This window comes from Amblyraja radiata, chromosome 8, assembly GCF_010909765.2.
Source record: "Amblyraja radiata isolate CabotCenter1 chromosome 8, sAmbRad1.1.pri, whole genome shotgun sequence".
NCBI lineage: Eukaryota > Metazoa > Chordata > Chondrichthyes > Rajiformes > Rajidae > Amblyraja > Amblyraja radiata.
This window is the reverse complement of record NC_045963.1, coordinates 27,662,866-27,677,574: the sequence shown is the minus strand read 5'-3', so window position 1 is coordinate 27,677,574 and position 14,709 is coordinate 27,662,866. Positions and strand designations below refer to the sequence as shown.

The 14,709-nt window shown below is 45.5% G+C and overlaps 1 protein-coding gene across 1 annotated transcript in view; it reads right to left on the bottom strand.

Annotated features, from left to right (window-relative positions):
- The window catches only part of fmn2 (formin 2), a 368,117-nt gene that overhangs the window by 297,234 nt on the left and 56,174 nt on the right, over positions 1–14,709 (bottom strand). The window contains exons 9-11 of the mRNA XM_033026371.1: positions 8,488–9,331; positions 7,938–8,181; positions 1,711–1,855 (exon numbers count right to left, since the gene is read on the bottom strand). Of these exons, the coding sequence (XP_032882262.1) occupies positions 1,711–1,855; positions 7,938–8,181; positions 8,488–9,331 (1,233 nt within the window). The remainder of the gene's footprint in view (positions 1–1,710; positions 1,856–7,937; positions 8,182–8,487; positions 9,332–14,709) is intronic.

Genomic DNA, 14,709 nt, shown 5'->3' with positions numbered 1-14,709 from the left:
TATTTACATTTTGTAAATTCAAACAAATTTGCTGCACCCTTAGGCAAATTCAGGGTTTTAACCTTGCCCTCGATCAACATGATTAACTACTTTCCTGAATTGGCCATGTTATTGTTGATAATTTAAGGATGTTTAAGTGGTTCTAAAAGCTAAATCTATAACCCATACCTACAAAAAAAAAGTTCTGATTAAGGGTTTTCAACCCAAAACATTAACTCTTTCACTTTCCCCAGATGCTACCTGCAGAGAATTGTAGACGAAGCCCAGGCCATTACGCAAACCAATCTCCCTTCTAATGACTCGACCTAATGATTCACGCTGCCTCGGCAACACCACCAGCATAATCAAGGACTAGGCTCACCCCAGTCACTCCTTCTCCACTCTCCCATCACACTAAGATGTACAGAAGTTTGAAAACACTACTTCCAGATTAAGGGACATTTTCTTCCTAGCTGTTATCAGGCAACTGAAATGATCATTCACCAGCTAGAGAGAGGTCATGACCTCCCATCCACCTCATTTGAGACCTTGAGCTATCTTTAGTCAGATATTGACTTGCATTAAACACTTTACCCTTTATCCTGTATCTGTATACTGTGGACGGCTTGATTGTAATAAACTATGGTCTTCTCATTGACTCAATAGCACTCAATAAAAAAGCTTTTCACTGTACACGTGATAATAATAAACTTAACTAACTAACCTGCCAAGTGCTTACACCATTTTCTCCCAAGTTCTGCATCTCCAACTTTATCATCACCATATACTTTTGTGAGATACAAAATTATTTCATATGGATTATGATAAAATCTGAAATTATTAGCTTTGAAGGTTGCACCAATGCCACAAATGATTATCTACTCTACAGGAAACAATCCACCTACAGTGTTAACAAAGTTGTCCAGCCTAATATGCCCCAAACAATCATCCTTTAGCACAGCATGGCTGCTTTCAACACTTCAGCTAAACAGACAAGGCATCGTTGAGGTAAACTTGTGACTCAACTAGAGATTAAACTGATCAGATTAGTACCAGATCAGCACCTAGCTTCCATTAACTGCAAGAAATATACAGCTTGCATGCCAATGCCCCAAAGGTGATTTATGAGGATGCTGCCAAGACACGAGAGTCCGAGCTAGAGGAAGCAGTTGAACAGGCTGCAGCTCTATTCCTTGGAACGCAGCAGGATGAGGGGTGATCTTCTAGAAGTGTATAACATGGTGAGATGAATAGTTCGGGTAAACGCATAGTCTTTTGCACAGAGTAGAGGAAATCATGAACCAGAGGATGTAGGTCTTAGGTGAGGGGGGAAAGGTTTAATAGGAACCCGAAGGGTAACTTTTTTTTTTTTAATCAAAAGGGTGATGCGTCGATGGAACGAGCTGCCAGAGGAGGTTGTGGCAGCAGGTACTATTGCAATGTTTAAGAAACATTTAGACGTAGATGGATAGGATAGGTTTAGAGGGGTAAGGGCCAAATGCAGGCAGGTGAGGCTAGTGTAGAAGGGGCATATTTGTCTGTGTGGGCAAGTTGGGCCAATGGACTGGTTTCCACACTGTATGAATATGAAACATGGGTCAACATTTGGGTGATAAACAATCCTAACTTCTTATTATGAATTCCTAACATTTACACTTTAAAAATCAGAACAAGTAACATTGAGATCGTATGGGATTCCATCAGATTTTTTCGCAAGCAGAATCCACTTACCTGCCGGGTTTTGGTTTTGCTGTAGGTGTCTAAAATTGGCTTTTTCCTCTCCTTGACCGCAGATTTTGAGAAATAATTTTCCAATTCTTGTGCATTAATGGTGGGTTCTTCCAGAGCTGCCCAAATGGGCATTATATCTGTATCTCTGCAAAGCAACAAGTTATATGTTAATACGAGGAACTGCAGATGCTGTTTTACAAAAGAAAAGACAAAGTCCTGGAGTAACTTAGCGGGTCTGGCAGCATCTCTGGAGAACATAGATAGGTGATGGTTTGGGTCAGGACCCTTCTTCATACTGATTGTAGGAGGTGGGGGATGCTGGAAGAGTGGAGGGGCAGGACAAAGCTTGGGTATTTCTGGGAACAATACAGAGGTGCAGGATCAGTTCATTCCAAAGAGGAAGAAAGATTCCAAGGGAATAGGATACTTAGAGATAATATATATAAGCATTTGGATAAACAGGGTCTGATTAGGAACAGTCAACATGGATTTGTGCCTGGAAGGTCGTGTTTGACTAATCTTCTTGAATTTGTGGGTTACTCGGGAAATTGGTGAGGGTAAAGCAGTGGATGTTGTATATATGGACTTCAGTAAGGCCTTTGACAAGGTTCCTCACGGAAGGTTGGTTAAGAAGGTTCAATTGTTGGGTATTAATGGTGGAGTAGCAAGATGGATTCAACAGTGGCTGAATGGGAGATGCCAGAGAGTAATGGTGGATGGCTGTTTGTCAGGTTGGAGGCCAGTGACTAGTGGGGTGCCACAGGGATCTGTGTTGGGTCCACTGTTGTTTGTCATGTACATCAATGATCTGGATGATGGTGTGGTAAATTGGATTAGTAAGTATGCAGATGATACTAAGATAGGTGGGGTTGTGGATAATGAAATAGATTTTCAAAGTCTACAGAGAGATTTATGCCAGTTGGAAGAGTGGGCTGAAAGATGGCAGATGGAGTTTAATGCTGATAAGTGTGAGGTGCTACATCGTGGCAGGACAAATCAAAATAGGACGTACATGGTAAATGGTAGGGAATTGAAGAATGCAGGTGAACAGAGGGATCTGGGAATAACTGTGCACAGTTCCCTGAAAGTGGAATCTCATGTAGATAGGGTGGTAAAGAAAGCTTTTGGTGTGCTGGCCTTTATAAATCAGAGCATTGAGTATAGTTGGGATGTAATGTTAAAATTGTACAAGGCATTGGTGAGGCCAATTCTGGAGTATGGTGTACAATTTTGGTCGCCTAATTATAGGAAGGATGTCAACAAAATAGAGAGAGTACAGAGGAGATTTACTAGAATGTTGCCTGGGTTTCAGCAACTAAGTTACAGAGAGAGGTTGAACAAGGGCTTTATTCTTTGGAGCACAGAAGGTTAAGGGGGGACTTGATAGAGGTCTTTAAAATGATGAGAGGGATAGACAGAGTTGACGTGGATAAGCTTTTCCCACTGAGAGTAGGGAAGATTCAAACAAGGGGACATGACTTGAGAATTAAGGGACAGAAGTTTAGGGGTAACATGAGGGGGAACTTCTTTACTCAGAAAGTGGTGGCTGTGTGGAATGAGCTTCCAGTGAAGGTGGTGGAGGCAGGTTCGTTTTTATCATTTAAAAATAAATTGGATAGTTATATGGACGGGAAAGGAATGGAGGGTTATGGTCTGAGCGCAGGTATATGGGACTAGGGGAGAATACGTGTTCGGCACGGACTAGAAGGGTCGAGATGGCCTGTTTCCGTGCTGTAATTGTTATATGGTTATAAGGGGACCAAGGGGCGACCGTGGCTGACAATGGAAGTCAGGGACAGTATAAAAATAAAGAAGAAGTATAACATAGCAAAGATGAGCGGGAAGCCAGAAGACTGGACAACTTTAAAAGAGCAACAGAAGATAACTAAAAAGGCAATACGAGGAAAAAGGATGAGGTACCTGTACAAAGGTCAGCTAGCCAAGTATATAAAGGAGGATAGTAAAAGCTTTTTTAGGTATGTAGAGTGGAAAAAATTAGTTAAGACCAAAGTTGGACCATTGAAGACTAAATTTATTATGGGGAACAAGGAAATGACAGACAAGTTGAACAGGTACTTTGGATTTGTCTTCACTAAGGAGGACACAAACAATCGCCCTGATATACTAGTGGCCAGAGGATCTAGGGTGACAGAGGAACTGAAGGAAATCCACATTAGGCAGGAAATGGTGTTGGGTAGACTGATGGGACTGAAGACTGATAAATCCCCAGGGCCTGATGGTCTGCATCCCAGGGTACTGAAGGAAGTGGCTCTAGAAATTGTAGACGCATTGGTGATCATTTTCCAATGCTCTATAGATTCAGGATCAGTTCCTGGTGATTGGAGGGTGGCCAAAGTTATCCCACTTTTTAAGAAAGGCGGGAGAAAGAAAACAGTGAAATATAGACCAGTTAGCCTGACATCGGTGGTGGGGAAGGTGCTGGAGTCAATTATAAAAGATTAAATAGCGGCACATTTGGATAGCAGTAGCAGGATCGGTCCGAGTCAGCATGGATTTATGAAGGGGAAATCATGCTTGACTAATCTTCTGGAATTTTTTGAGGATGTAACTAGGACAATGGACAAGGGAGAGCCAGTGGATGTACTGTACCTGGACTTTCAGAAAGCATTTGATAAGGTCCCAAATAGGAGATTAGTGGGCAAAATTAGAGCACATGGTATTGGGAGTAGAGTGCTGAAATGGATAGATAATTGGTTGGCAGACAGGAAACAAAGAGTAGGGATTAGCGGGTCCCTTTCAGGATAGCAGGCAGTGATTAGTGGGGTACTGCATGGCTCGGTGCTGGGACAGCAGCTATTTACAATATATATTAATGATTTAGATGAAGGGATTACAAGTAACATAAGCAGATTTGCAGATGACACAAAGCTGGGTGGCAGTGTGAACTGTGAAGAGGATGCTATGAGGATGCAGAGTGACTGGGACAGGTTGGGTGAGTGGGCAGATGCATGGCAGACCCAGTTTAATGTGGATAAGTGTGAGGTTATCCACTGGCGGCAAAAACAGGAAGGCAGATTATCTAAATTATCTAAATAGAGTCAAGATGGGAAAAGGGAAAGTACAGCCGGATCTGGGGGTTCTTGTTCATTAGTCAATGAAAGCAAGCATGCAGGTACAGCAGGCAGGGAAGAAAGTAAATGGCATGTTGGCCTTCATAACAAGAGTAGTTGAGTATAGGAGCAAAGAGGTCCTTCTGCAGTTGTACGGGGCCCTAGTGAGACCACACCTGGAGTATTGTGTGCAGTTTGTCTCCCAATTTTAGGAAGGACATTCTTGCTATTGAGGGAGTGCAGCATAGGTTCACTAGGTTAATTCCCGGGATAGCGGGACTGTCCCATGTTGATAGAATGGAGCGGCTGGGCTTGTATACTCTGGAATTTAGAAGGATGAGAGGTGATCTTATTGAAACATATAAGATTATTAAAGGTTTGGATACGCTTGAGGCAGGAAACATGTTCCCAATGTTGGGGGATTCCAGAACCAGGGGCAACAGTTTAAGAATAAGGGGTAAGCCATTTAGAACGGAGATGAGGAAAAACTTTTTCACACAGAGAGTTGGGAGTCTGTGGAATTCTCTGCCTCAGAGGGTGGTGAAGGCTGGCTCTCTGGATGCTTTCAAGAGAGAGCTAGACGGAGCTCTTAAAAATAGCGGAGTCAAGGGATATGGGGAGAAGGCAGGAACGGGGTACTGATTGTGGATGATCAGCCATGATCACATTGAACGGCGGTGCTGGCTCGAAGGGCTGAATGGCCTACTCTTGCACCTATTGTCTATTGCCTCATTGGTCGTGGTGACAATAAGTCCACTGAAATAGCCCATCTTGTCACTCATATCCTGCAGGGAATAGGTACCTTCCTGTTCTGTTCCATGAGATATTACAGCCAAAGAGAGTTGGACTCCACTGCCCTCTGTTCTGGGTAATCAAGAATGGGGAATAAAAACACAACATACATATATCCTGAGAATGAATAAAGTTAAACAATTAGGATGGGGAGAAGGGGAAAATCTTGGGCCGTAGGTGAACAGTTCAAGGGACCATCTTCTTTCACCACCTCAGGCACAACCTGGAAATGGACCTTTTCCACATCAACAATGTTACTAATCGATTGAAAAGTTCTTCCAAGTTGAATGGGAAGTGGTGGGGGGTGGGTGCGGAATAAAGTGGCTTACAACTTCTGTCTGCAGATTAAACTCTGGTAATCTTCCAGTCATTACACGAGACCTCAAACCCAATAGATCACAGATGTTGAACACAATATCCGTCACCAAAACAAAACGCCTTTCAAAACAGCAGCATTTGGGACTTATTTTCAGCCACAACAAAATTAAGTATTTCACTTTTCTCTTTATGGCAACTATGTTAAGAATTAAACATGGCACCAATTTAAAGGTTCAGACAGCAAGCCTCTTGACTTCTAAGTCATCGGCCAAATACTTATCCTATAATCATTCCCACGAATATTCCTCCAATGTTATAATCCCATTATACACACTATTTACACTCAAGGCTATACCACTGTACCATCACTAACTGAGAAGGATTGTACATTGTAAATAAGACTGCATAAAAAATCTAAGAATGCATGCATTGAGAATTTCTGGAACTTGCTAAGTTTGAACTAGTTGCCAACACAGCAGCCAAACCTCAAATTACGTCTCTCGAATGGTACTTCCCTTTGGAACCTCCCTGGCTACTGTTATAACAATCCAGAACAATAACAAAGGTTTCGATGCTGGTTAGTACACAAAAAAGACACAAAGTGCTGAAGTAACTCAGTGGGTCAGGCAGCATCTATGGAGAACATGGATAGGTGACGTTTCGGGTCGAGATCCTTCTTCAGTCGCACATCACCTATCCATGTTCTCCAGAGTTGCTGCCTGATCTGCTTAGTTACACAAGCACTTTGTGTCATTTTGAATAAAAAGGGTTTACCTTTTTACGTGGGTTGATAATACACCCAAACCTCTGTGTATGGAACTGTTGCACTATACTGCTGAGAACTGCACTCTATCTTCCACTTTGCTTTAACTATTGTACTTGAGTTGGGCATAATTGTATTTATATACTGTATTAACTGATCTCACAAGTTCTAGGTGCAGAATTAAGCCATTCGAATCACCAAGTCCAGTCCACCATTCAATCATGGCTGATCTCTCTCTCTCCCCCCCTCCCAACCCCATCCTCCTGCCTTCTCCCCATAACCCTTACTAATCAAGAATCTGTCAGGCTCAGGTTTAAAAATAGCCATTGACTTGGCCTCCACAGCCATCTGTGGCAATTCATTCCACATATTCACTCCCCTCTGATTAATTGGATTTGATTGGAAAACATTTCAATGTACCTCAGTACACAGCGTCATACAGCATGGAAACACCCCCTTTGGCCCAAGTTGCCCACACCGACCCAACATGCCCCGTCTACACTAGTCCCACCTGCCTGAATTTGGCCCATATCCCTTCAAACCTGTCCTATCCATGTACCCGTCTAAATGTTTCGTAAACGTTGTGTTGGTACCTGCGTCATTTACCTCCTTCCCGCAGCTTATTCCATACACCCCCTCTTGGATCACCCCTCAGCCTCTTATGCTCCAAGGAATCGATTCCGTATAGCTCGGGCCCTGGATTCCTGGCAACATAGTTGTAAATCTTCTCTGCACTCTCTCCAGTTTGACAACATCTTACCTATAACAGCGTGACACCATACGCAAAATGTGGCCTCACCAATGTCATGACAACTTCAATGAAAAAGCATTTAGACTCCAAAGTACTGAAACGTTTTTCAAATATTTTCAAAAAGCAAATTTCAACACAAAGACAAATTCAGAATCATAAAGCCTCACCATGTGTAAACAGGCCCTTCGGCTCAACTTGCCCACACCGGCCAACATGCCCCATCTACACTTGTACCATCTGCCTGCATTTGGCCCATATCCCTCTAAATCTATCGTATCCATGTGCCTGTCCAAATGTTTCTTCAACATTGCTACACTCCTCCTCTGGCAGCTCGTTCCATACACCCATCACCATTTATCTGAAATATTTACCACTCGGGTTCCTGTTAAATCTTTCTCCCTTCACCTTATACCCATGCCTGCTGGTTCTCGATTCCCATACTCTGGGCAAGAGATTTTGCGTCTACCCAAATCTCTTCCTCCCATTATTTTTCCACCTCAACTGAATGCTAATCAATGGAGCACCTTATTACCTTTTGCTGCTCAGCTGAATTCTTGACCAATAGAGGGGCTTCATTGGACGGGATGGATCGACAGCACCTTTCCTGGGCGATTTGTCCTTCGTCATTCCGAGTCCAAAAAATCCTGACGGGAGTGGTGGCGGAAGATGACCCGAGGCTGGAGGGTAAAATGGTGGCATGCCCTGGCCTGGTGGGGGTGGGGGTGGGGGTGGGATCCCAGAACCAGGGAAGGGAGGGATCCCCGAGCCGGGCAGGGGGGGAGGGGGAGGGGGGAGAGAAGAGCCTGGCAGAGGGGGAGGGGGAGGAGGGGGAGCAAAGCCAGGTAAAGGGGGTGGAGGAGGAGGGAGAGCAGAGCCAGGCAGAGGGGGTGGAGGAGGAGGGAGAGAAGAGCCCGGTAAAGGGGGAGGGGGAGGAGGGAGAGAAGAGCCTGGCAGAGGGGGAGGGGGTGGGGGGAGAGCAAAGCCAGGCAGAGGGGGAGGGGGAGGGGGTGCAGAACAGCCTGGGAGAGGGGGAGGAGGAGGGGGAGGGGGGTAACCGCAGTAAGGGGGAAGGGGAGCCGTACAGCCTGGGAGTGGGGGAGCAGGAGGGGGAAGGGGAGGGGGTGCCGTACAGCCTGGGAGAGGGGGAGCAGGAGGGGGAGGGGGATACCCACAGCCAGGCAGCGGCTGAGGTAGAGGAACACAACCTGAATCAGCAAGAGGAGGCAGCGGCGGTGGAGGAGGAGGAGGGGGGTGCAGGAGTGGTGAGGAGAGGTCGGAGTCGTGCGGAGGGGCTGGCGAGGGCTGGCACAGGCTACTGGGCAGAGTGGGCGAATGTAGTCCCTCAGCGCCGGGCAGAGGGAGAGGAGTCGTTTGGCAGTGAGGCAACGCGCGCGAAGAGTCTCGACAGAATGAAGACGGCGGCAGAACTTGTTGTAAACTTTGGCCCGTCGGTGTGGACAGAGCAAGGGGGTCGTGGTCAGGCTGGGCGGTGGACACACCCGGAGCAACACACAGACCCCCCGGAGTGAGCAACTGTGCTGAAGCTGCAATTGTCAAATGATCCTGAGAGGAAGAAACAATGGGGCCAGAAGGTGGAAGCTGTGAAGGCCGACTGTTGAATAAAGGCACTTGAACAGATGCATGTTCTTGAGTGGGTGAAGTCTGGGCAGATTTTGCTTCCACACAACATCGCCGTGTACTGGGTAGAAGGTGAGTCTCCCACTGTGTTGGGGCATTGGAAGGGTTCAAGACCACACCCTCATTGCCAGGTACACGATCTTTAACAACGCTCTCCTGGTCAAGCAACGCTGACTGCTTCTCCAGTTCAGCGATTTTGGTCCTTAGCTGCTCAATCGTCTGCTCGAGTTTCTGGATAACAGCAACCTGTTGCTCCTTCACTTCTGCCGTTCTCTCTTCATTATCTTTCTGAAAAGGAGAGTGCATCACCAGAATTAAATCCAATGGTCACGATACCAGCAAGGTTTCAAAGTCAGTTTATTGTCACATGTACCAATTAAGGTACAGTGACATTTGAGCTATACAGCACGGAAACAGGCCCTTCGGCCCAACTCCAGGCTGTTCATCAATCACTTGTTCACACTAAAGATAGATACAAAATTCTGGAGTAACTCTGCCAATCAGGCAGCACCTCTGGAGAACGTGATGATGTTGATACCCTTCACCTATTCCTTTTCTCCAGAAATGCTGTCTGACCCATTGCCTTATACCAGCATCTTGCGTCCATCTTCGGTGTGAACCACCAATTGCAGTTCCTTCTAATAAGTGTTCACATTAGTTATTTTAATTTTAGTAATACAGTATGGAAACAGGCCCTGCATCCCAGAGGTCACACTAACTATCAATCACCCTTTCACACTAGTTCCATATTATCCCACTTTCGCATCAACTCCCAACACACCAAGGGGAATATTTACCGAACCCAATTAACCTACAAACACGATAGATACAAAGTTCTGGAGTAAGTCTGCAGGCCAGGCAGCATAAGTGGAGGGAATGGACATGTGATGTTCCGGGTCAGGACCCATCAGGAGATGGTGAAAGCTGAAAGAGAGGTTAGGGTGGAACAGAATCTGACAAGTGATAGGTGGATACACACAAAATGCTGGAATAACTCAGTGGGACTGGCAGCATGTCGGGAGGGAAGAAATGGGGAATGTTTCGGGTCGAGACTCTTCTTCAGCCTATCTTCGATTTAAACCAGCATCTGCAGTTCCTTCATTCACAAGTGATAGGTGGATACAGGTGAAGGAACAGATTGGCAGATGGATTGAGTTAGTGACAAAGACAGAAAGATGTGAGATAAGGAAAAAGGAGTGATCTCTTTTCCAGATTTCTCCCCCTTCTCACTCTGAAGGAAGATCTGAAAGATCCCAACCAGAAACATCATTTGTTCATTCCCTCCACAGATACGGCCTGAGCTTTTCACTGAACCTCAGTACACGTGACAGTAAACTAAACTAAACAATAAACCCGCAAAGTTCCTCCAGCAGTACGTTTCTTTTACTCAAGATTCCAGCATCTGCAATCTCTCATCACTCCATTTTGCTACTCTGTGCAGTTCTACTCTTGTAATTTAGTGAAGCAAATAAAGTTAAAGAAGTTGCCTCAAAGTTTATTTGAGTTTACAGATACTGCACGTAAACATGCCCTTTGGCCCACCAAGTCCACGTCAACCATTGGTCACCCACTCACAATGGTTCCATGTTGTTCCACTTTCACATTTACTCCTTATGTTAGGGGGAATTTACAGAGGCCTATCAACTGCTAACCCACTGTAAGATGCAGTAGGAACCCATGCAGACACAAGGAGAATGTGCAAACTCCACTCAGAAAGCACCCGAGGCTAGGATCAAACCCAGGTCTCTGGCGCGGTGAGGCAGCAGCTCTACCAACTGCACCACTATTCCACCTATTTTCCCCTGAAGTCATTCAAGAAAATGTTCTCTCATCAACCCCAATCCAAATCTTCATATTCACATGTGGACACGTGCAATGAACTAATCCGTCAATGGGTCAATCAAATATCAAGCGGTGTTCCAAGGGTGTTATGTCACACACTCATTCATGAAATGTCAGAGCAGAAAAGATTGCTTTAAGCTTACTTTTTGCACTACAAATATTCCATGTACTTAGTGCATCAAGAAGTCCTATTAAATTACAGAGCAAGGGGGAAAAGTCAAGAGTCTAGACACCTGGGTGAAAGATTTGGCTCCTCTTCGAGAAATCAAGATTCCCCCAAAGTATTGAGCCATAATGATTAAGCATCACAATCTTCAAAGAGAATACAGAATGAATGTTGTGGCATAGGTTCAGTGTTGGGACCTCTGGTGTATTGTTACAAATGCAATAAAATCTGTCTTCACTTTGCCTGGCAGATGTATGTATTATTTTATCGTCATGCTATAATTCAGTTTCCTTCTTTCACCAAAGGGTCCAGTTGAAAGAAAAAGGAAAGAAGTCATTGTTTGTGAATAGGGTACCATCAGAAGAAAAGCAACCAGGCCCTCATAATGACCTTTAACCAGAAGCTACCATTATCATCGATGCAATGGTTTGAGATCAGCTTCTGCAAATATTCGGCCATACAAACAAAACCATTGCATTCCCCTCATCGTTTGCATTACAGTACTTAGAGTCATAGTCATTGAGTGATAGTGTGGAAACAGGCCCTTCGGACCACATTGTCCACACCAGCCAACATGTCCCAGCTACATTAGTCCCACCTGCCTGCATTTCATCCACATCCCTCCAAACCTGTCCTGTTCATGTACCCGTCTAACTGATTCTAAAACATTGGGATAGTCCCTGCCTCAACTACCTTCTCTGGCAGCTTGTTCCACCACCCTGTGTGTGAAAAAGTTACCCCTCAGATTCCTATCAAATCTTTTCCCCTTCACATTAAACCTATGTCCTCTGGTCCTCGATTCACCTACTTTGGGCAAGAAACTCTGTGCATCGCCCCGATCTATTCCTCTCATGTTACGTGCTATAGCACCAGGATAAGTGTTCAACCAAGAAAACCAAGCCAAAAGCCAAAATCCTATCTAAACTTATTACACATACTTTTGCTCAGGACAATAACTTACTCCAAATGCAATAATCAGTTACCTATATGTTAACAAGCGCATAAAAACTGATTGTGTAGATGCAAGTATATTATTGTGGTTACCAAGTGGGCACCTCCCTTCACTGGTGTTTCGTTTGAGTTAGGCCCACAACACTTTGGGAAGGCTCAACAGTTAGTTCTGGCATCCCAGAACCACCCCCCTCAATTGAATTCAATACATTTTATTAGCCAAGTATGTATACATAAGGAATTTGCCTTGGTGCTTTGCTCGCAAGTAACAACATGACATGCAGTAAACAATTAAGAATAAAACATTGTGTTAAAGGAACTGCAGATGCTGGAAAATCGAAGGTAGACAAAAATGCTAGAGAAACTCAGTGGGTGAGGCAGCATCTATGGAGCGAAGGAAATAGGCAACGTTTCAGGTTGAAGAAGGGTTTCGACCCGAAACGATGCCCATTTCCTTCGCTCCATTGATGCTGCCTCACCCGCTGAGTTTCTCCAGCATTTTTGTCTAATTAAGAATAAAACATTATAATTTAAACATGTGAAGAATGAAATAAAATACCAGAGCAAAAGGAGGCGACAGATTTTTGGTTATTGAGTAGAGCTACTACTCATGGAAAAAAAGCTGTTTTTATATCTGGCTGTGGCAGCTTTGACAGTCCGGAGTCGCCTTCCAGAGGGAAGTGCTTCCTTTTGTGGCCAGGGTGAGAGGGGTCAGAGATGATCTTACCCACTCGCTTCCTGGCCCTTGCAGTGTACAGTTCGTCAATGTGAAGGTTGCAGCCAACAACCTTCTCGGCTGATCGAACGATACGCTGCAGACTCCGGATGTCATCCTTGGTGGCTGAGCCAAACCAGACCATGATGGAGAAGGCGAGGACAGACTATGATTGCAGTATAAAACTGGATCATCATTGCCTGTGGCAGATTGTGTTTCCTCAGCTGCTGCAGGAAGTACATCCTCTGTTGGGCCTTTTTGACTGTGGAGTCAATGGTGGCCCCCCATTTAAGGTCCCTGGAGATGATGGTTCCAAGGAACTTAAATGACTCCACATATGCGACTGTGGTGTTGGTGATGGTGAGTGGGGGGAGGGGAGGATGGGCTCTCCTAAAGTCTACAATCAATTCCACTGTCTTAAGAGCATTGAGCTCTAGGTTGTTGCGACAGCACCAGGACGCCAGCTGTGTCACTTCCTGTCTGAAGGCAGATTCCTCCCCATCCTGGATCAGTCCAATCAGGGTTGTGGTGTCCGCAAACTTGAGAAGCTTGATAGAGGAGTCTGTGGAGGTGCAGTCATTGATGTAGAGAGAGTAGAGGAGAGGGGAGAGTACGCAGCCTTGAGGTGCTCCTATGCCGAGGGACTGCGGGTCCAAGATGTGCTTTCCCAGCCTCACATGCTGCTTCCTGTCTGTCAGGAAGTTGGTGATCCACTGACAGAGGGGTTCAGGCACAGTCAACTGGGAGAGTTTGGAATGTAGTAGCTCTGGCACAATGGTGTTGAATGCAGAGCTAAAATCCACAAACAAAATCCTTGCATGTGTCCCCTGGTGGTCTAGGTGCAGGAGGATGAAGTGTAGGACTAGGTTGACTGCATCATCTACTGATCTATTGGCCTGATATGCAAACTGCAGGGGGTTTGTGATATTTTTCAGGTGAGCCAGCACGTCTTTCAAGGGTCTTCACGATTACAGAGGTCAGTGCGACAGGCCTGTCATCATTAAGACCAATAATCCTTGGCATTTTGGGTATAGGAACAATAGTGGAGACTTTGAAGCAGGCAGGGACAGTACAGGTTTGCAGGGACTGGTTGAAAATGTTAGTGTAGACTGGTGCCAGTTGTTCGGCACTGAGCTTGAGGGAAGAGGGGGAAACATTGTCCAGTACTGGAGATTTCCAGCTTTTCTGTCTTCTGAATAGCTTCTCCACCTCCTCAATTTTTATTGTTGGTGATGGAGAAGTGGCCAGACTGATGTTGGGCAGCAAGGAAGGGGTGGGTAGTGGACGAGGGCCCAGTCTTTGCAGACTGGAGTCAGGCTGTAAGTAGGCGTGAAGTGGCGGTTGGGGAGGAGGTGAGGCGATACCAGGGTTGCGTTTCTGTTCTCTGAACCTGCAGTAGAACTCGTTCAGGTTGTTGGTCAGCTGACGACTGTCCAAGGAGCGGGGGATTTTCCTCTTGTAGATGGTGATTTCTTGCAAGCCCTTCCACACTGAAGAAGAGTCACTAGCTGTGAACCTGCTCCTCAACTTCTCAGAGTACCTTTCCTTGACAGCTCAGATTCCTATTCTCAGCTTGTACTTGGCCTGCCTGTAGAGGTCTGCATCCCCGCTCCTGTAGGCCTAATCTTTAGACTGGCGAGCTGTCTGAGTTCTGTTGTAAACCAGGGCTTGTCATTGATGAACCTGATCCGGGTCCTAGTGGGAATGCAACTGTCCTCACAAAAGCTGACAGATGATGTCACAGTGTCTGTATATTCATCGAGGCTTGTGGTTGCTTCCCTGAACACAGTCCAATCAGTGCAGTCAAAGCAGGACTGCAGGTTTTCAATGCCCTCGCTTGTCCACTTTTTCATTGTTCTGATGTTAGTTTCTGCCTGTTGGTCAGAATAAGGTGACCTAAACAATGATGAGAGAGTCCTAGAGCCTCTCGGGGGACAGAGCGATATGCGTTCTTGATTGAAGTGTAACAGTGATCGAGTGTTCTCTCCTCTC